Genomic DNA, 22,042 nt, shown 5'->3' on the forward strand with positions numbered 1-22,042 from the left:
GGGAGGACAGCTTCCATTACCGGCTAACATTTTGTTCGTATGCACGGTACAAGTGGCTGAGAAAACAAAGGATGACGAGTTCCCGCAGGCACAACGATTAAAGTATCCACGAGCAAGTGAAAGCACATCAGGCAAGCATTTCTCATGTCTGTACGCCTAAGTGACTTAGGATGTATTACGCACGGTTTGCCTCGTCATTCAGCTCTGCTGGCCCGCACAAATCGGCCATTGCGACAAGTCCCTGTCGCCATCCCCCACCACCCTCGTAAACAGGTAGGTGCCTACTTGTTGCACCACCTCATAGGAAGCCATAAAGCGCTGTCCGTCCAGCAGCGCCATCTCTCGCAATCATCGCCAAACTCAGCGGTGACGTCACAGGCGCAGCCATGTTGCATTTGAGCGGCGTCGCCCGTCTCTGTACTTGTTGAGCCGCTCGATACCCGGACCGAGAGCACTACGGTGCGCACAGCCGTGCTCTAAGCCGCCGACAGCCGTCAAACCCGCATCGACAAGCTGGGCTCTGTTTTCCGCGGCGAACCCGGCGCTCGCGGAGTCCGCCGCGCCGACCCCTCCCCCGTGTAAGATTAGTCCCCCAGATTGATGAATCCGGGGATGTTGCCATGGTGACGGGTCACGTGACGTCGGCGAGGCCGGCGTCGGTGCGGAGGCTGGCGGCAGGCCAGACGGGTCGGCGCCGGGCACTTGTTGTACGCGGGCTCCGTCGCCGGGTGACGCTGCTGCCGCCGCTCCGCCGCCGCCAGCCCGGGCTCCGCAACATGGCCCTCATCGGCGAGGTGAGGCCGGCCCGGTCCGCCCCCGACTCGGCTGGCGGCTGCCCGCTCAGCCGCGCCGCCCCGTGCCGGAAGTGGCGCACGCACTCTTTCCGACTATGCCTTTTTCTCCTCGTCTGTTTGGGCACACTTGCAGTTTGTGCGGGACAGCTTCCAGTAGACGTCTGTCGTTCAGTATCTCCTATCCAGCTGCTGTGCCTTCTTCCAGGATGTTTCCTGTCACTGCTCTTGGGACGGGAGACGTGGTGCGATAGACTGGTGTGAGGCTGGTTTCAAGCCATGCCTTCCATTTAGTCGGCAATACATGCCACACCTACACCCTCGCTGATGGTCCCTGTCGTGCACCGCGAGTTTGTCTGCCCCCCCCCCCCCACGAGTTTGTCTGCCCCCCCCCCCCCCCACGGGTTCCGGTCGCCAGCTTCTGGCACTGCCATGCGATCCAGCGGCCGTTGCCGTTGGGATCAACAGGTGCAGCTCTTTGCAGTCACGGGCCCGGAGCGGCCGACCCAGCCGCGAATCAATGCCAGACAGACGGTCTGTCCCCCCCCCCCTCTCGCTCCCCAGGGCTGGCAGATGTAAAAAATCGCTGGATGAAAAGGCTCGGCCTAGGTCCGGGTGCTGAGCAATAGCAAAACGAGGCACTGCATGACCTTTTGCGTTGCGGCGCGGTACGGCAATCTATTTTCATGGTTTAATCTGAACAATAGTGCACTGAATTATGTGATCGACCAATCAAACTACTACTCCGTCTGTCCAAAACATTGTTCAGCTCACTGACTAAATTATGATGGCCTTGATCCAAGTGAAAGGCACAAATTACTGCCTAACCCTCCAAAACATCACGACTAGAACCAAACTACTTCGGTGGCCGGTGCTCAAGCATCGATTCTTCACAACACTGGCGCCAAAACCGTTGAAAACAAATGTCCCAGTGATCAATGTATAGAGCTACCAATGGGAAGTGGCTATCGCCGCCGTTATAACTGTTCAACATGACTTCGTTCGTCCAGCTAGCTAGATGGCCTGCAGGACATCGATACTTAGCTCCAGTGAAAGTTCATTTGTAGCTAATGCGCGTAAGCAAAACTCCTGAATGTTCTGAACATTAGTTAAATACGCATTTTTTACTCCAGGTTGCCTCGTTATTTCGGTCCCAGACGCTGTCATTGCACTTCGAAGTACATTCTCACCACGCGTTCAAAATGTGCGTTGATGTTTGAAGCAAATGTTTTGCGCATGCATCAAGAAATTATTTCATCAGTCGGATAAAATGTCACCGCATACTTCCAGAACGTTATGGTGTATACTGGAAAACAGATAGGCTTGAGGTTCCTCATTCAGAATTCCTTGATTGGCCGCAACTGTTCTCGCATGATGGCATGCTGCGTGCATCTTTGATGCACATCTCTCACTGGCCAACATATAAACCGCACATACCATCAAAGTTCCACGATTGAAAGCCATGCGGGCGTCTTGCTTTTGACGAAATCTGCAAGGAAGGCACAGTTCGAGACTTGCATATTGTTGGGTTAAGCATCGCTTGCAATGTGTTTGCGGCTTTGCTCGATCGAAAATCCGCGCTTGGGTAGCTGATTCATTCTAAATTTGAACGTAATGAACTGTCTCAAATTCGAAGCATGCTGCGTGCGCTTCCGAAACACTTCTTACCGTTCTCCCAGTCACAACACAGAAGCTGTGTATACATTGGCTCAAAATGACCTACTCAGCCCTATCTGTCACGGTCGCATATTAAAGTACAGCCAGTGATTTTGTTTTCACCCGTAGTACGGCCCCGCCATCCAAACCTGCGGGACACTCCCCTGCTGCCCACCATTCACCACAGTGTTCAGAGCCTTGTTTCTGCGCTGTGCCTGTGCCATGCAGTGCCGGCAGTGTTCCACCGATGGCTGACGTCCGCTGTAATTTTCTATTGCAGCTGATCATGTGGTCTGACGTGTAGTAAGTACCGTCCCCGAGTTGTGCTGTGTGTGCCCTGGTCAAGTGTCGGTGTTGTGCCGATGGCGCTTGCCGCTCGCCCCTCGCCGGCTCCAGGCGTCTGTTTCGGTGTTGTCGGTCCGTACGCTTAGACTCTCTGTGGCTGGTGTGTATCTTAGGCCTGTTTAGAGGGCGGCTTCGTGGTCAGCACCCTTGCCGCTCCGCACCTGACGCGGCGGCGGACCTGGGCGCGGCTGGCTCCGGAGGGGCTCCAGCCCGCGCCGGCCAATCCGGACCGGCACCTTCTCGCGCGGCGCGGATTGATCGGGTCCAGCGGCGAAGGATCCAAGCTGGAACGACTCAGCTGGCACGGCTGGAATGCGAGTGATAAGGTGCAATTCTGATGGCGAGTCGTTTGTGGCCGGCACCAGTTGGTATCATCGTTGTCAATCAGCCAGCGAAATCATCCTCTGACACGAAGCCAACGAAACAGGAAGGAAAATTGCCGAATGAATGGTTTAAAATGTCGGTATCATGAGCGCGCTTCAATGTGGCAGTTAAGATGAAGATATCATTTCGGGGTTAGAAATGGTGAATCCGAAAATCGAGTACGCCTCAAGTATCAAACCTTTGACCTGTAACCATATCCATGAAACAAATCTGCAACTGAATTATGATAGTTTTAGACAACGCGCTGTATGACTAGCACTGTCGTTGTTATGCTGCGTAAGCTTATGGGTCGCCTAATGCTTCCAGATGTACTGCCGATCCATTGCTTCAGAATAATAGCTTGAAGGAGGAATGATATTTTTTCTTACTGATAACCATTCATGGTGTTGAATGAGTAATGCGAGTTATAACTTAGCTTCATGAAACTGACGTTATGAGCCAAGCAAGGATACATACACTGACAACCGTCATTAGAATCGTCTAAACCAGAGGACATTATTTGAACAACATTATCCTCTTATTCTAGAACGTAGGTCTTACACGTATGGCCACGGTTGTACGAAATTGAGCGATGTTATTGTGATTAGGAAGGAGAAGAGTGAACGTGCTTCATACTGATGTATGGTGGATTTTCTTACAAATTTTCCGGCATGGCTCTAGGACGAGTAAATAAACTGTCTCTCGCGTGTTTCTGTTTTAAAAAGATGTGACAGTGTTGTTCTATAAGCAAGTAACTCTGCGCGTAACAAAATGTATTTCAGGTTTTACCTTTTACTTTATACCACCTAGGTAAATATGCTGCAGCTTGGATTGTGACTTGTATACCCTGGATACACGTCCATGTGAACAATCATGTACCACGCTATACGCAGAACTTTGTGAGTAGCTGGAAATAGCGTTCATGTTTCCTGATTTAGGTTTTCGGGTGAACAAGAGCACAGCCAAGAGTTATTGCGTCGCACTCGCTTGCTCTGTTCAAGGTAAAATCTACTGGTCTTAAATTGTTGCCTTCAGGTATGTCACTGGAAAAGTTGTGATTGAAAGGAATTAACCAAAGCCCACGCGATCTATAAGGATCCCCAGCAGGGTATTTTGGTCGTGGTCTGGTTGGTGAGCTGCTCTGACCGGCCTCAGCTGATGAGCATGCTAAATCTCATAGCGGCTCCAGGTTGCATATTTCCATGACTGGTAGGGTAGATTTGACATTCTAGCTGCAACGTTTACACCCGCAGTTATGCAAAGTTGGCATTCAGTTGAATCACTGATTAAATCTCTTCCTACAACAACGACTGCTGACCGGCCAGAAATATTGTAAATGATGTGGTGGTTTATGGTTGATAGGGCAGGAATGCCTGGCGCAAAAATTGCTTTAAGTCCACCATTTTTCCTTTTAGATAAATGTGTATAAGGTTGTCGTGTGCTGTCTCGATTCACTTCGTGCTTGTTATTTTTCCAAGAGTTTTCCCTTACTCTCCAATGGTTCTGTTATAGGAGAGGGGCAGACTCAATGGGACAAGAGCACCACGTGATGATACATTAAAACAGTGTGTTAGTCTATAACGCCACAACCGGCAACAACGCGCAACAGCAACGATGCTTCAGGTGGTTGGGATTAGTTCATGCCGGACAAATCGGTGTTTCAGGAGAAGACGGCTGGGGAGCTTTTACATTTTGGTAGGTACCAATTTCTTTAAGTTAGTCCTCGCAATCAAAGTCAACCAGCCAGCGTTCTGATTCCCAGACGGCTATTAGCGTTGGCAATCTCCTATCACATTCCCGTTTTTGTTCCGGGCGTGCTTCACAACCACGTACCTCACTTAAACAGCTGTCGCTAGCGACGTTTTGCACTTCGGTTTTTAGAGCGGATGCAAGGCCATTGAGGAAGATTGTTTTTAGAGCAGGCACAAGGCTGCTGAGGAAAACAAGGTACACTTGAGGGCGCAATCTGCAGAGGGAAGTGTTTACCGCCTGTATCACCGGAACATTAAAAAAGAATAGGCATGCCGAAACAGAACAACCATTAGCCATTACCATCTAGAAGATACAGACTCGGAAACAGTCAGGAGTGGCGAGGAGGTTTTTATGATGATGCGTCATGGATTTGTCTATTCCTCATCAGTTCGATATGAATCTTATTTTGTTCAGAAAATTCGCGGTTATCTCTGTTATTACAAAAGTATATAGAAAGAGGAAAATCTTAATCCTATTTTAAACTTCTAACTAAAATGTAAACTCTATTAAAACCCCGACTTCATTTCAACCACAAGCTGCGCTGCATACCTTTTATCATCGTATCGACATTCTTATTGAACTGCAATGTTGTCTGTACAACATTTATAAATGTTTCACAGCAAGCTGTTAGATTCAACCTCCGGTAGTGAATACCCCAAAACTAACACCCACTAACAAAATGAACAGCATGCAAGTTAGTTGGCGTACCCGCTGAAATTGTTAACACCTATTGGGCACGTATGAAAAACATTTAATTTATCCTGAACGGTTTCGACAACTCCTTTCCTTAATGATAGTTTCCACAGAGATTGTTATGAGCTTTCTCTAACGCTCAGTCCCTGTCGCGCAATGTGTGACCAAGATTAAACCGTTCATCAACGTCAAGCAGCGATATCTGCACGGATCGCCATTAGCATAATCACATTCATTTAGTGCATCACTACTGCATTAACAACTAAACGTCCTCGCCGGTTATTAATCAGCGGCTCTGGGCGCGCGGATGGCCTCGGCCGAGCCCAGCTGGCACTCGGCACGGGGCTCCCAGATGGGGCCGCCCCGCCGGACTGAAGCTATCCGGGAGAGGCTCGGTAAAGCTCCCAACGGCACACGGCATCAACAGGGAACGTCTGCGGCATAATGTGCGGTCCCTCGACAAAGGCATTCCGTGCCTGAGTGATAGAAGAAAACAAGCGTTACGCAGAGATGGGGAGCACTCTGACTAGCGCAGTCTGCGTCGTGGCTGAGCGCTTGCCTCTGAAGCTCGTCTCGGTCCCCGGCCAGCGCCTGCGAGCCGCGGACGTCACGGACGATCACTAAATGCAGACTGTGCCGCAGTACTTCGCTGTACCCCGGGTTAGTTGCCTCCGACGGAAGCGCTCTCGGTCTCGGCCGCGACGCTTGCTTGCCCGCCAGGTGCAGTTGGGCCGCGTGCTTAAGTCCCATGGGCGTTGCCTGTAGCGTCATAGCTAGGTACTTACGTCGCACGCAGAAGCAAACATATAGCAAGTCCAACGATTGGTAACAAGTTCGGGCAATCCATGGCGACAAATTTATCATCATCACCATCATCATCATCTTGGTTGGTAAATAAGACGTGCAACAGAAAGCGAACGTAAATCAGAATGAGCAATTAAGTGTGGCAAGGGCGCAGATGGACAAGATTATTCTAAAATTTTAGTGCCAAGTGTTTTTACGGCCATGTTTCGGGTCATGTCATCCACATAGTACACGACCGCGGAATGTCCATTTGCCCGCCGTGCACGACCGCCAGCACGCTTTAGCCGTCATTAGGCGCTGACATATGAACAACCTGGTTTGGCCGTCATTAGACCTTGGTTGTAAAGCAACCCGCTTTAGCCGTCATGAGACGTCGGTATGTGAACAGCACGCTTTGTCATTAGGCGTTGGAATGTAAACAACCCGCTTTGACCGCCTTGAGGCGTCGGTATGTGAACAGCCCGCTTTGGCCGTCATTAGGCGTCGATATATAGACAACCCGCTTTGGCCGTCATGAGGCGTTGGTATGTAAACAACCCGTTCTGGTCATCACTAGGCGCTGGCATGAAATCATCGGGCAGTGACTTCGGTTAACGTTTGGGGCTCAGACACCATTTATCTTTGGTTTTGGAAAGTTTGAGTGCTGAATGACGAGAAAGACTCTTTTAAACGTTTGAGGTCTATGTGGGAGCCTTGGGTCTTGGGGTCTGGGGTCTGAGTTTTTGGGTCTCTTGTGTAAAGCTATGGGCGTCCTTACAGACTTACGTGCTCTCACATAAGGCTGCGTAATTCTTTACGATGGTGCATAGGAAAAATGTTTTGTAATTTAATTTGCTGTACACAAAATTCGTTACCTGTTATACCTGCGTATGAGTAATAATAATGTTGCTACTACGCGACCAATCTGATTATTAACACATCTTTAATCTTGGTACCAGCTCTGCTACTGGGCGTGGAGAAAAGCGTCGACCCGTCGAGTATAGTGGACAGGGGGGCAGGGCCGCAAAATAAGTGGGGGAGAAACTGAGCAGGGGAAAATGGCTAAGACTATCCTCAAAATAAACAACAAATGGTATTCGCCTCGGATATGGCACGCTCTCATTTCAAAGCTGCGGGGGGTGGGGCTGAAATATCCTCCACCCTCCAACTGGATAGACATCCACTCCCCTGCTGGTGGAAGTGGGGGAGGGAGTGGGCCGAAACATCCTCCACCCTTCAACTGGATAGACATCCACTCCCCTGCTGGTGGAAGTGGGGGAGTGGGGGGGGGGGGGGGCGAGCTGGAACTGCTCTGCGGGCAATGCTAAGTGTGAAGTACATAATGCAAACAGACGACATGTCAACTACAGACAGCTTAAGATGCTTATTGCATCACCAATACTGCGGAAGTGACTGAATGAAGGTAGGCAATACCTATGCTGTGCGGACATGTAACGATAGTGAACAGGCTGTAGTTTTTGAACGTTAGAAGGGGAACATACGGTCTTAGTGAACACTGGGGAGCAGCTGGATGTTAGGGTAAGGATATGAGGTTATTGTGGGATATATCAGACAATCTTGATGTGCTGTGGTTGTTCTCATTTTTATGTCAGCAAAGAATACCCAAATGCATTCAGCACCTAGCTATCCAGGCATGACATGTCCCGCTATGAGAACCAGAAGAATACTTCAGCCAAGTCTCCTTATCTCGACTTGGCTGACGTTGAGCCCTCTACAAGGCCCAATTGAAAGGAAATTACTGAAAGATCGCACGAACAGATATGCGTTCATGTGCACAGCTAAAAAGAATTCTGGATCGTGCAATTTCCCTGGGAAAGATCCGGGAACAGAACTTGGCCCACTTTCCTTGGTACTCAGTACCCAGCAGGCATTAACCCCGTTTCCTGTGGTTATCTGACATTTTTCGTCATTTATTGCCCCTTTGCGCTGGAATGTACTGCAGTGCTAGTTTGGGGCCTCAGGACCAATGGCTACCGGGTATCGCCATCTTGCGGTGCAAATAAAATTGATTTATTTAAAGCACTAGTATGCTGAAGGCTTCGCGAGGGTTTAGTGAGTGTGTGGGAGTGTCCCCATTTGAGTCACCATAGTCTGGTCTGGTGTGTAATGGAACAAAGTACCACGTGCCTTGGGGACGCTGGAGGCAGGGGCTCGAACGCTTCCTGGTTTGGTCTAACTCCACACATTCCTTTGAGAAGGCCCATCGAACGCAATATGACAAAACCCCGAACTAAACCCTGACCAGCACCTGAAAGTTCTGCCTCTTTGATCGTCTCAAATTGAAATCCATGGAATCTGGCGCAAGACGAACCGCTCGTCAGACACTATAAACTGAAACTGGTGAAGAACTGGGAAACGTCAGTGATTGTTTATCAGGGAGACTCCCCTTTGTTGGTTACTTCCTGACATAACTTGAAAGGCTGACAGCAAATACAGATACCATCGCAGCACACCATGGCATGACAGAACATAACATAACAGGACACAACATAGCGCAGCATAACATAGTAACACATAGCGTGACGTCTCGGTGACGGAAAAAGTAGCAGTTAGATGTGTGTCTATGCGCTTTGAATGCACTTCATATCAATACTTAGCATGCGCGCACTTAAAAACCAACCTCTCAAGCACCTTGGCCTATTCCCTGAAGCGCAGCCAAATATGCCGTGATAACGCACGAGCGCGCGGCACGAAATAACGCCACGTTGGTGGTGACGTGCCATTCGGCCGTGATTCCCGACAAGCGGCTTGGCACGAAAGGGCAGGACGCGCCGCACCGGCTCCCCAGACCGGCAGCCGCGGCCGCATCCAAGCGCCCGCCGGCCGTCGGCCTCATTGCGGTGACATCTGCACCGGATCGCTCTTTTATTGCGCTAAACCTCCGCACGTTCTGATATTAAAGCGACGCCAGCACGCTCCAAATGTGCCCCATTGGCCGGCCAGGTCGGGCCGGCCGGGGCAATATGTCGGACACGCTGGATCCCCCGGAGCGGCCGCCTGCCCCGGCCACGCCCGCCGCCTGCCGCGGCCACGTCGGGTTTGTCTCGGCGGTCGGCGTCGCGGTGCGGCCACGAGGCGGGCTCCTCGTCGCAGATTGCAGGCCGAGGCAGCCTCATTCAGCACGGCCAGCAGCGTGCTGCTCGCAGCACGTGGCAGGCGGCGGCGTGACGCGGCGCAGCAGCGGCGGCTTCCGGCTGCTCAGGCGGCGGCGATAGCGGCGCGCGGCCACTATCGCGCCGTTCCATGCCGGATTACTGCCCGTCAGGCGGCGCTTTGGCGCGGACCTCCGCCACGGCTGCCTCCGCCGCCTCCGCCCTCGCCTCCGTCGCCGCCGCCGCCGCCGCCGCCGCCCTATCTTCGGCCCCGCTCCGAAATGGACTTTGATGATCAAGCATCTCCCAGAGGAATTTATCATTACCGGATAATTGATCTAGAAATCCATTAGCCGTGATGCTATCGCTTGCGAGCGGCGCAGAGGCGTGCGTCTGGAAGAGTCTAAATTGCCAACACTCCGTGCGCTGTCCGCCTCAGGTAGCGTGGGTTGTTGGGGTAGCCGAGGCTACAGGAACGGTGTGAAACTAAGCCTTGACTCAAATGCGATGAAGTGGACAGACGTGGAAACTCTATTTTCTGGAAGTAGACTGGTCCATTTCCCTGGACCTCAGTCAGATATCAGGCGTGCTCCTTTTATTCGCACCGTGCCGCCGCGTAGTCATCGCCAGAGCACTTCGGCGCAGACGGCGGCGTCTTCCGACCGACCTTCGTCTGGGCGTGAGGAGGGGAGCCGCGTGGTCGGCAGTCACGGGCGGCGCTCGAACACATCTCACTCCGGCTAAGATGGCGGCCGGGCCGTCCGCGTACATTTTACGAGGCAATGAGCTGTCTCCGTGTTTGCACTGGGCCGCCGGGGAGGAAAACAAGCAGCCAGGGACCCGTGACCGGCAGGTGACGCCTCGGGAGACCCATCAGCCGCCGCTGCTCCTGAGCCTCCGGCGAGCCGGGGAGCGGGTCGGCTAGCGACGGCTTCTCTCCCTCTTCAGCGGCCCGTCAGCGCGGTGCCGTGATGTTTGTGTGAGCACGCCACGTCTACTCCCTGGGGATGTACGCGGCGGCGGGGCGACACCTGGCCGGCCCTCTCGCGCGCCCTTTGACGCCCTCGGGCGTCTTAATGCTGTGCGCCAGCGTGGACCGATGTCTGAAGACAGGCCGCCGGCTCCTCCGTTCCGCCCTCGTCGCCGCCAACCATCGGCCGTATCGAGCGCCGGCCCGCCGCTCGAAGCTCGGCACCTCGCTGACTCCGGGCCCGCGCTGGGGTCGGCGCTGGGCGCGCGGCCGCTCGCCGCTCGCTCTCGGTGACAGGGCAGCTCCCTGCTTGGGGGCTGGGCGACCCCTGCTCAGGGGGCTCAGCAGTTTGGTAGCTCGCGGCTCGTGGCTCGCGGCTGGGGGCTCGGGGCTCGCCGCCGGCACCCGACGCCGGCGACAGATTGATCGACGGCCACCTGTTGGGTCTCGTGCCCCGGACCGGCCGGCGGCGACACGCCAATCACCGCGCGGCGTGCCGGCGCCACATTAGCCGCCGCTGATGGCAGCGGCTGCCCGACTGTGATGTGAGACTGAGAGGGGCGCCGGCTGTTGCCGTGCACCCGCCGGCCGAAGGCCGGCCGGTCCCGCTGCTGAGTGGCCAGCACTCAGCGAGTGGTGAACTTCCTCGGCTCGGACGGGGACGAGTTTTGAGCCATGCCTCCACCCATCGGCTGCATCGCAGAGACATGTCTGCCGTTCAAGAGGCTGAAGCAGGAGCAATGCAGGCGTGATCGGTAAACTATGATTGGTCTGTAAGGAGGCGGAGCTCAACCAGTCCAGTCAGGGATCACGCTAGTATTAGTTTGATAGCGTGGGTAGCAGTTAATAGTGCAATAAAATTGAGTGCGAGACACATAATGTAGGCCAAATGGGTGCAAATATATTGTGGCGGTGACAAAGAGCTTCCAAGTAATGTATGTATGTAACACATTCGTGACTGGTTTGCTAAACGCCTTATGACTCACCATTCAAACATTTTGGCCGATGGTAGTGTACTCACGGCCACGTTCTATGGTCCGGAGGTCTCGTTGCCTGACCTCACATGTCCATTTCATGCGTTAAACGTCGCTTTCGAAACTTTTCATTGCGTGCCGCTCATTATCCATGGTTTTTACCACATGCGAGCAAAAGCCTGAATATCCCATTTGACTGTGAATGTTGTTCAACTTGCCTTTGCTACGCAGCACATTCCTGCCGGCAGCGCTGCGTTTGGTCATGCCGAACTGAGATGCCCGCAGCTGCCCACCGACGCAGCATGGCCGGCCATAGGCAGTGGCATCGAATCGAACTGGCACTGTCCTTATTACCGACGGGTGATTTGAAATAATTTATCCGAAATCGAAGCCAGTCGCCGATTGATTGGGCTGGGCGCCCGTGCGCGCCGCCGCTGGTTGACGTTCCTCGTCAGTGGATGAGCTAGGACATGCATTGGGGCCTGTTTGTTGGATATTCGTGGGTGCGGGGCATGGAGTGCAGGCGCTTTGATGCCTCTCCGAACAGAAAACTTTGGCCTTTGCGTGCATCGAATGTAAGCAAGGACATTTGCTCGTTTCCGCCGAATGAAAAATAGAAGGCATTCCGGACATTGATTTCAAAGCATCAAATGCATCCCATTCACCCTTTGTTTTTAACACGAGCTGCTTGCCTGACGTAGGTATATTCGTGCTGTTGCCTATATATTATAAACAGCTCAGGTCCAGGATGTCATCAGAGCTAAACTAGATTAATCTAAGCGTCTGTTCACACATTTTGGTTAACGGTCGTTCGTGTATCATAGTTCGGTGTCCAGGAAGAGGCTCTGCTGCAGAGGGGCGTCCTCATTGGTCGTTCACCTAGCTTGATACCATGTCGGCGTGTTGGGTGGTGTAGCCGTCGGGCGCGGAATCACAACAGTCCGCAGAACAGTGCACATATATTATATATATATATATATATATATATATATATATATATATATATATATGAGCCGTGCATATTGTCATAACGATATCATCCTACTGCTTTTATACCTGTTAAACAAATGAATACCATAGGGCTTTAATAATGAATACCGAAGGGCTTTGGAAGAAAGATGAGGAAAACCGACACGAATGCTCCCCTTGGCTTCCTCAGTGCCCATTAAGGCCAAATGACTTATTCGTTAGCACTGTGAGGTTTGTACGCCTCTACGCCCTCGCCTTGCCTTCGATCGTTTCACGCGATGAATTCATAATGCAGCCGGCGAAACCCTCCTGATTTGCCGCCTGTACTGGTAGACTACAGCGTGCTGTTCTGCCAAGCGGTACAGTCTACTAGCGCAGTGAAACTGTTGGGCTGCGCAACATAGCCAGGGGCACGAATCATAATCTCTATTTTTGTAACCTTTCAGCAAGACATCGTGGCTGTTTTTGATCCGTAAACATAATTGCAAGGTTGTCGCTATCTTTTCCTCTGTTAAGTATGTTGTTTGTTACATAGTGTATGTCAATCTCCTGCTACTTTCATATTGCGCATCGAGGCAATTTTCAATCACATAAAAGGTTGTGCATGGCAGGCCTCCCCACTCATGTCATCGCTGTCAACGGAGTCCATTTGACAGCAATTTGAGCTCGGTGAACAGGATTTATGTCGGGTGATAATGCCGATAGTATTTGTGTTTCACCGTCTATCTATGGCCTTGCCACTCCCAATCATTTTGATAATATTGCTGCTTATAAAGAGCACAGGTGGAAAAATAACGTACCAAGCAGGATACAAGGACAACGATCATATTCAAACGATCAAGCTTGTTTGGTCGGCCAAATAACAGAAGTCAAATATATGTTTAAGGAAGCTTCATTGATTTTAGTAGGCTCGGTTTTTTTCCGGCGACGGCTGTCCTGGCAGATTGCGAGGCGTACGTGCTCGCAGTGGACCATCTACTCGGACTTCGCTCCCTTTTGAATCCGAAGGTCTGACGTCCAGGCCGTGATCCACGTCTGGAACAACACCTCTTCCGGCGATCGACTCGCCTAGCGTGAGCTATGGACAAGACTGGCCTGTCGCTGCGGCGGGGACACGTGCATTCATTAAGACAATGGTCAATGATGCCCTGGTGGTGGCCAGTGCTGGCGTTACACGCCGCGCCGGTGGACACAATGGTCGCGCAAGGCTGGCAACCTGGCCTGGAACAATGCTATCCATTCAGCGGTACGGACAGGGCTCCTTTCCAAATGAGAGGATGTGGTGATTTACTGGATCGGGGAATATGAACGACTAAAGCAAACACAGTTCGGTGATTAAAGGCCTCCGAAACAACTCACGGCTTGCAGAAGCGTGCTGGCGACGTATGCTGGTGGATTTGGTGAGTTTATCATTCGTGCTCGTGATGGTATTTAACGGATCAAAACACTGCCCGTGTTGGAATAACCATCAAATGGACTGTGTTTATCAGGAAAGTCGGCACGCAAATGCAAATTATGAATAGGTTACCGTAAGGTACGCTATTGGATGCATGCGTTCCTGCCTTAGAGAGGTAATGAACACCGCTAAATCGTCGATGTTATAGCTTATATATATATATATATATATATATATATATATATATATATATATATATATACATATATGTTTACGACATCTATGGCATATGACACATGACATCATTCACCATAACGCATAACGGTGTGTTGTGCCACCATAATATATATATATATATATATATATATATATATATATATATATATATATATATATGTATATATATGTATATATATATATTATAGCACGATGCTCTTAGCAAATAATGTTACTTCTCTGTTATGCTGGTTTCAGTCTGCATCAGTAAATATTATTTTCAACGTCCTGCGTTTCGACATTTAAAACTGGCTTTCCTCCGTGTCAGTCTTAATTACAAAGCAAAGCAATATTAAAAGTCGAAGTTTCCCTTCATTTTTCCGATCAGAACCTGAATGAGGTATGCTTTCTTGATAAGAACTGCCACCATAAATACCGATAACATCGCCACAAGTGGCATTCTTAAGTGCTAATTAACTATGTGCCAATGGTGCACGCCGCAGTGTAGGACCTTGATAACGGCTCATTTCGATAAGCTCCGTCCACCGACTCCACGCTATGTCCCTCGAATGTCGTCGCGGCGGCTCTGATGGCTTTCATTCCCGGAGCATAATTTTGGAATCGGTCGTCTGATTGCATATTGGTAGTTGGTGTCCCGCTGGGGCGGCCACTGGAGCACGAGCCCAATGGCAATCGATGGGAAACTTGGCGGCACAAGCCGTCCACTATCTAATGTACATTAATGTGTCCAATAACCCCAATAATGCATGACCGTATTGCCGGAAATTATTTTAATTGGTGGCCGGAAGCCGGGTGGAGCACATGAATGGCCCCTCGGAACTCTGGATTAAAGCTCGATATCATTACAGTCAACGCGTCAAAGAAGCTCCATGCATGCAGTCGCGGCAATAAGAAAGGCCGATACTTCCTGCATGTGACTGGGGTGCCACTGAATGTGTTAGTTAATGCATGATCTGTTACACCGTCCTGCGGACCGACAGCGTTGTGTGTGTAGCGGCGTCAGCCAGATGACTGCGTATTCACCATCCCTCCAGATGTCATCAGTGACTTTGTGCACGCAGCCCGTGCTCTCTCAGTCTTGTGGGCGGAATTCTGCCTATTCGTCCACGCATAACGCCCCGTCCATGCTGAGCCACGAGTTCGCTCACTGGCCACGCGTACACTTCTCCCCACGATAGGCCACCGGGATAGGCCTATCCCGGTGGCCTATGTGTTGTGCCTCACTAGCTATGGCGGGGCGGCCTCTGGGGCCGAACTCCCCCCGTCCGGGCCGGGTCAGCCACATGGCAGCAGCTGGTCACCCTCGAGCCGCGCGCACCTTCCGCGGTAGGGCACACGGGGCTTGCGTTCCCTGTTGGCCCGCTTGGACACTGTCCCGGCGGTCAAGCAGCCAATTGTGGAAGCCAAGCCGCCGCGCTGGCGCCCTGACCTCCCGACCTGGCTATCGCGGGAAGGCAGCGGCGTCAGACGGATGGGGTAAAGAGCGTGACGAAAGGCCGCGCACTAACGCCTGCTCATGCTTTTCAGATGAACCGTCCTATCCAAGTGAAGCCAGCAGACAGTGAAAGCAGGGGAGGTAAGTGTCAGCGGAGCTGTGGCTGCGGGATCCGTCAATATTGTGAATGCTTGACTTAACCTGACCTAACCTGACTTAATCCATCCTGGGAAATAGAGAAGTTTCTATAAGGCTGAGTGGAGCTGTGGCTACAAAATGGTTTAATCCGAGTGAAGCTATCCCTGCTTTAAAAAAATGCACCTTGATTATCCACTTACCATCGGGCTGAAACAGCAACTACCGACGAGGAAACAAGCTGGACTTACCTTGGATAATTTACCGTCCAACTGCACTATAGTGTAGCTGTAGTCAAGCCTACTTATAAATCATAGACTTGACCAATTTCTTTTGGATGGTCTGCACGGATGGCTTTGGGCTCCGGACCCTTTCCGAGCAGGGCGCGTTGCGGGTGTCCATACCAACACACAGCGTGTGCCAGTTCAGTTGACGGAGCATATTTGCCTCCGATCCTTTACCAGCAGGGAGTGCGGAGGGATTTGCGTGCACGCTGTTCTGCCATACTCGGTCTGCGCTGGCATCTATCTGTCGCGGTGTTCCGCCCAAGGTTCAGCTGGCTGGTGCCACACCAGCCAGGTCAGTCTGTTGCCGCAGTCGGCCGACACCAGTGGTGCCCCGCGTGATTGCGGACCACGGATCGCGGACCGTGGACCGCGGACCGCGGGCCGCCGACCGCCGACCGCCAGCATTCTGCCGGGCCATGCGCACCGGGCCAGCCGCGGTTTGACCTTGCAGGCTTGCAAAAAAATTGAAGCGACTCAATCTCTTTGCAACACATACTTTTATGTATTACCTCACCAGGATCAATAAGCTACAATCGCACGGCTGACGGCTCAGTTTGCTGTGCAATAACTTATGACCGGCCGGCGTGGGGAAACACCTCATTCTAGCATATGAAAAATGCATACATTTTGAGATCATATCTACTTATGTTTTGTGTATTAAGCGTGGTCACCTCTTTTCACTAGTTGACAGTTTTTTTAATAGGCTTTCACACCCAGGGAGGTATTTGCCCTTCCTGCCAGCGCGATATTTGATGCCATGTAGCTTCAGCAGCTAAACGTGTCTTTAAGGCCCAATGACATGCAGGCGTTTTTATGCGCAACTCTGCTTAAACCACAGGCTTGAAGCCGTGTGCTGGATGATTTGGTATGTTTAGTCATGCTAGGAAGACAGCATACGCTGTCTGCTTGCAAATTGTTACACAGTTAAGCTTATTGGACAGAATTGGATGGGGAAATTCATGGTGAAATATTATTAACAGTTTTTTAACATCGTTATGTTTTACACCGTTATTAACAGTTTTTACATCGTTATGTTTTTACATCGTTATTAACAGTTTCTTACATCGTTACGTTTTTACATCGTTATATTACGCTTGTACATTTATGTAAGCGAGATTTACGGATAGCGTTGTATTCCGGGTGGTTAATTTTCGGTATTCATGCATGCACAAGATAGTTCTAGGACAGTTGTTTGATTTTCGTTGTTACGTGACGCCTGATTGGCTGGAGAGGACGGGCTAGACAAACGTTCTGTTACTTTGATCTGCTTTTAGTAAGCTGATGGGAAATGGTCCATCGGGTCGGGCTGGACTACCGAAATCATTCACCAGAAGTTCACTAAAAGTTCCTTGTAGTTCTGGGGCTATTTCATAAGGCATCATTCTGATACATCTGTGCATGTCAAACCTAATGGTTTGTCTTCTTTTTCATAGTATTTTTGGGCCGTATGTGAAAGGCTTTTGGATCACTCCATAGGGACAAAAATATTTTGGACACGGCTATTAAGCAGTTCGTGAGGTAGCAGTATTGGTAAAACATTTTGTAAAGCTCTATCCTTTATGTCGTATTAAGCTCTAACCACAAAAACAGGGACAGAGACAAAGTTTGCTGGGTTGCTGTCTTGTTTTGCGTGCAATTAGGCGGACCGAAAGCTTGTGGCCAGGCTTTGCCTGTGTGATTTTGGGCGCAGTGCACCACATTGGCTGCGACTTGGGCTGAGTTTCAATCTGCTAAATTAGATAAGTGTCAAGCTTGGGCGGACTGACCGTTGGCTTGAGGGCCTTAGCCAAGCCGGGCACACTTCACTTACAACTTATAAACAACGGCAGGCTCAAGCCTGATGTTGGGAGAACCCCTGGCTGGGTGCTTGTAACGCAGCGCGCCACGGCAGTGGAAAGCGACCACCCACCCGCCACATTGTTGTGGTCTGACCCGGAACATATCGTGACGTCGGAAATCCCTGTCTACCAGGCCACGCTTGAAGTTAAACCCGGCATTTACTCATGTACGCCTTGCGTTTAGGGTGGTGTGTAATAATATTGGAGCAGGTAGTCCAAAGCCAAGAAACATGGGCGTCGCTTTTGAAGCGACTGGTCCATCGCTGTTGATGCACCCACTGTCCCGCCACGCTCCAGTTTTGTCACCGGCGCGACCGGGTCAGCGAGGGCCCGTTCGCCTTCGCCCCGTCCCGCCCTTCCCACCCTCCCACGTCTCCTCCGCAGCGGCGGCCGGCCGGGGACGGCGGTCGCCGCCCCGTGCCGCTCTCGTCTCGCCTCTCCACGGCGGCCGCGGCGGCGCGACGGCGCATTCATAAGGCATGCGATGGGCGGCGAGCGGCCACGGCATCGATTAAAACGAGCGTACAATGGGGCGGCGTCCGGCCGACGACCAATGATCGGCGTGCCGGCGCGCTGCCCGGCCGGCCGGTCACACGGTGCTCCGGGGCAGAGCGGCGGCGAGCGGGGACTGCGGGCAGTGCCGGCGCACCGTGTGGGGGCGGCCGATCCTGGGAGGCGGCCGGCTGCGGACTCCGACAGGTGGGCGACGAGCCGGGCCGACCCGCCGGGCACGGCTCCATAGTCCAGTGCCTCGGCTCGCTGAGTCGGCCGTCTGGTGGCAGTCGGGAATGCTGCTGTTCTTTCTTTGCCAAACTCCAAGTGGAACCTGCTTTATTGTCAAATGTCCTAAGTATTTATAAACAGAGGCTACATGCCAATAAATCATTAATTTGCAGCCTGACTGCTTCCAGGCAGTGTCATAATGGTAGCATGCTCACGATCTAAGCCTGTGGGTTTTTGGGCGGTGTCTGTGGCATTGGCCAGGTAAAATCCATCTGTTTTACCTGGAAAATGCTTGCTGTTCCACCTTAAGTGGCACTACACCTGATGTAATGGCGAAGTAAGTAGTGTAGCGCTGTCATGTTGCCTCTGTATGTCACTTTGTCCAGTCATAGAAGAGCTTAGCTAGGATTCGAGAGCAGTAAATATAGTATCAGATTTCTCTTCCGCACATTTGCATCAATACGGTGAAGTTTATGATAACACTTAATATTATGCATGAAGGATACCCGGGGAGCTTACACGCACCCGTATGCGGTACGCGGTATGTAGTGCGTGTTATCCTACATGCTATACGCAGTCTTCAGTGTGAGGCTCAGGAACACTGGGTCGTGGATGTTTCTCTTCTGGCATGGCACAATGCAAACTTAATGCGCTTCAAAGGCAAAAAATAACGGTAGTGTGTTCAGGCACTGGAAAGAGAGCAACTCAGTCGTAGCCGTACAGGGAATGGCACTGGCACGTTTGATTACAATTTGTGCAGTGTTGGAACACCCATATAAATTTGTTTACGAAGCCATAAAACTGAGCACATGATTTGTATCGATGGGCCGTTTCCAAGAAAGAAGCAAGAAACTTATGTCCAAGTTCCAAACATCATTTGAATCGTTACACATAAGCTGCTGACAGGTGCCCTTGTGACCTAACACGGCCTTAACATTTCCTCGATCTTCCATTTCAACTCGGCCACTAAAGGTCCAATAATAAACCGTGACAGTGAAGCATGTTCGGCCTCAATCGACGCCGTTCCGCGAATGTGAACTGGAACAGGCCGTTTCAGGTCAGATAAAAGCCGTTTAAATGCTGGTAATTAATTAAATCAATGTACCTATTAAGCTGCCCCGTAACCGACCCTTTGCCCCGGCGGATCCGGCAGGTTCAGGGTACCAGAAGCGACGTGCTCCAACACTTCGCCACGTTCCTTTGTGAGCATCCATCAGTCCCAGGGCCGAAGAAATAAAACTAGACAGACGTAGACGCATGCGGAGAGAGGGGGAGGCTGGCGAGAGAGAAAGAGGAAAGTGGGATGGGAGAAGAAAGAGAGGGACTCTTAGGGTCATACAGGAAAGCGCGGAGATATGAAGAGAAGAGGCGGATTTCTTACCTCTCCTCTTTTTGCTGTTTTCATTCGGAGTCGCGAAACGCACGGATCGGGTTGGTTTCTCTGCCTCCGTCCGTGGGTTTATCACACCGGTGCCCTCTTTACGGCGAGCATTTGACACATTTGCGAGCTGTGTTCCTCCGAGCGGCGCAGTAACTCGTGGGCATGTTCTCCCGACGCCGCAAACAACGCCACAAAACAGCGCCGCCAAGGGGGACGGGGAGGGCGCAGAGCGGCGAAACGACCCCTCTCTCTCCCGACGCCAAACTTCACTGGCGAATCGATCGGCGCAGCTTCGGACGCCTGGCATCTTTGTTCTCCCAACTGCCATATGTCTTCCTCTGCTGTATTTCTCGCTCCCCGCCACTTCCTCTTGTGACCGATGGCCGCTGGGTATTTACTCCCTCTCTCTCTCTCTCTCTCTCTCTCTCTCTCTCTCTCTCTCTCTCTCTCTCTCTCTCTCTCTCTCTCTCTCTCTCCTCTCTCTCTCTCTCTCTCTCTCTCTCTCTCTCTCTCTCTCTCTCTCTCTCTTTAAATGTCTACTTTGTTGTTGAAAAACGTGGGGAGTGTTCAAGTAAGGTCTCTCGTATGGATGAGGAGCTCTTATGTTCATGAAGGAATTATTTCGCCGATGTGGTGCATCGTAGACATCTCACTCCCGCTCCCATTGAAGATATGTGAATGTTTGTGTCCCTCAATCTTAGTGTGATACATGCATAGGCTTTCTGAACGAACAAATCATTTCGTCGTTCGAGCCACGATGTTCAAGCGATATCTTAATGGCATCGGAGTACGTCGTACTATTTCTTTGATTTTTAAAATGATAAAGATGCTGACAAGGCTCCTCCATTTAGTCTTAGCCTCTTTCATTCTTCGCGTGTGTCGCGTTTTCTAAGAAGCTTTGTCATTCGGAAATCACCTAGCGGCTCTGACGCGCCTCCCAGCAAAATGGCTCCATCTCTTCGGGAGAGGCGCCCGCTGGATTTCAGCTGAGGCTATTTCTTTTTGCTCCTCGTCACTGGAGCATTTTCAAGACTCCTTCAAGCAATTTCCACAGCGATATGCATCGTATTTTCGACCGAATTCAAATGAACCTTTTGGGACGAGCCCTCCGGAATATGAAAGCGAATGCATTTCCATTAAAATCAGAAAAATGAATAGTAATGCCGATTGCAGGATGATGCACCATTCGGCTGAGGAAAAACAGCCGCCCCCGTCAGTCATGCGGGGTAGAACCGCCTCCCCTGCCGCGGTCCGGCCGTCTGGCGCGTGACGGAGCGGTGTGCGGCGGGCCGCGGTGCGCTCTTATTGGACCGCCAGATGACTGACGTCCTGGGCGCAGAGGCCCCGCAGACTGGCACCCGAGGCGCAGAGGCCCCGCAGACTGGCACCGGAGGCGCAGAGACCCTGCGGACTGGCACCCGAGGCGTAGAGGCCGGCGGACCGACACCCTAGGTGCGAGGCCCGCAGGCTTCACTAATTGGCGCGGCCGCAGCACGGTCGGAAACCGGCCTATAATGAAGTCGGCGCGGCGGGATCAGAATAACACGCGGCCGGCCGCGCCGGTCCCGGCGAGGCTGCGGCGGCGGCGAGGGCGCCGCTTTTGTTCCGGGATATTGCTCCCGCTGGCGGCGGCGGCGGCGTGCCGGCTGGCAGGTCTCCCGGCGGCGGGCATGAGGCAACGGCGTGGGGCGGGGACGGCTAGGTAGCGGCGCGGCCCGCCGGAGCCCAATAACGCCGCCGGCCGAGCGGTGCGATCGGACGCCAGGTCGATAACACGAACATAATTGTACGACGGCGTGTTAGGTTAGCGAGGGCGCGCGGCCGCGCTCGGACCGGCCACGGCGGCCGGCGTCGAGGCACGTCTGCCGGTTCGGCGCCCCCTGATAGTGACGGACGCGCGCCACGTGCCGCTCGGCCGCCACGGCCGCTTGAGCTGCTCGGCCGCCACGGCCACCGTGGCGCGCCGGCGGCGCCGGCTCCGGTGCAGCGGGCGGCTGCGGGGCAGCGCGCTGCGCCGCCGGAGCCGTGCGCTATCTCCGACAGCCAGGCCGTGGGCAGCGACGGTGCGCGGCGGCTCGCAAACAGCTCAGCACGTCTGGCAGCGGCCTTGCAAACAGCGGGCCCGCCATGGCGGGTGAAGCTCATAAACAGCCGGCCTGAGTGCGGCCGAGTCGGAGATCACAAACAGTCCACCATGGCCG

The 22,042-nt window shown here is 52.3% G+C and overlaps 1 protein-coding gene across 8 annotated transcripts in view; it reads left to right on the forward strand.

Moving 5' to 3' along the window:
• The first annotated feature begins 699 nt into the window (after positions 1-699).
• The window catches only part of bru3 (CUGBP Elav-like family member bruno 3), a 74,614-nt gene continuing 53,271 nt past the window's right edge, over positions 700-22,042 (forward strand). For 5 of the 8 annotated variants that reach the window (XM_037212334.1, XM_037212340.1, XM_037212335.1 and 2 more), the window contains exons 1-2: positions 700-794; positions 15,570-15,618. In XM_037212334.1, coding sequence (XP_037068229.1) covers positions 777-794; positions 15,570-15,618 — 67 coding nt within the window. In that variant the 5' untranslated portion in view covers positions 700-776. Of the gene's footprint in view, positions 795-2,727; positions 2,751-15,569; positions 15,619-22,042 lie in introns of all 8 variants that reach the window. The other 3 variants (XM_037212337.1, XM_037212339.1, XM_037212342.1) reach the window with 1 other exon arrangement.

The sequence above is a fragment of the Pollicipes pollicipes genome, unplaced genomic scaffold (assembly GCF_011947565.3).
Source record: "Pollicipes pollicipes isolate AB1234 unplaced genomic scaffold, Ppol_2.1 Scaffold_3087;HRSCAF=3621_pilon_pilon_pilon, whole genome shotgun sequence".
Classification (NCBI taxonomy): Eukaryota; Metazoa; Arthropoda; class Thecostraca; order Pollicipedomorpha; family Pollicipedidae; genus Pollicipes; species Pollicipes pollicipes.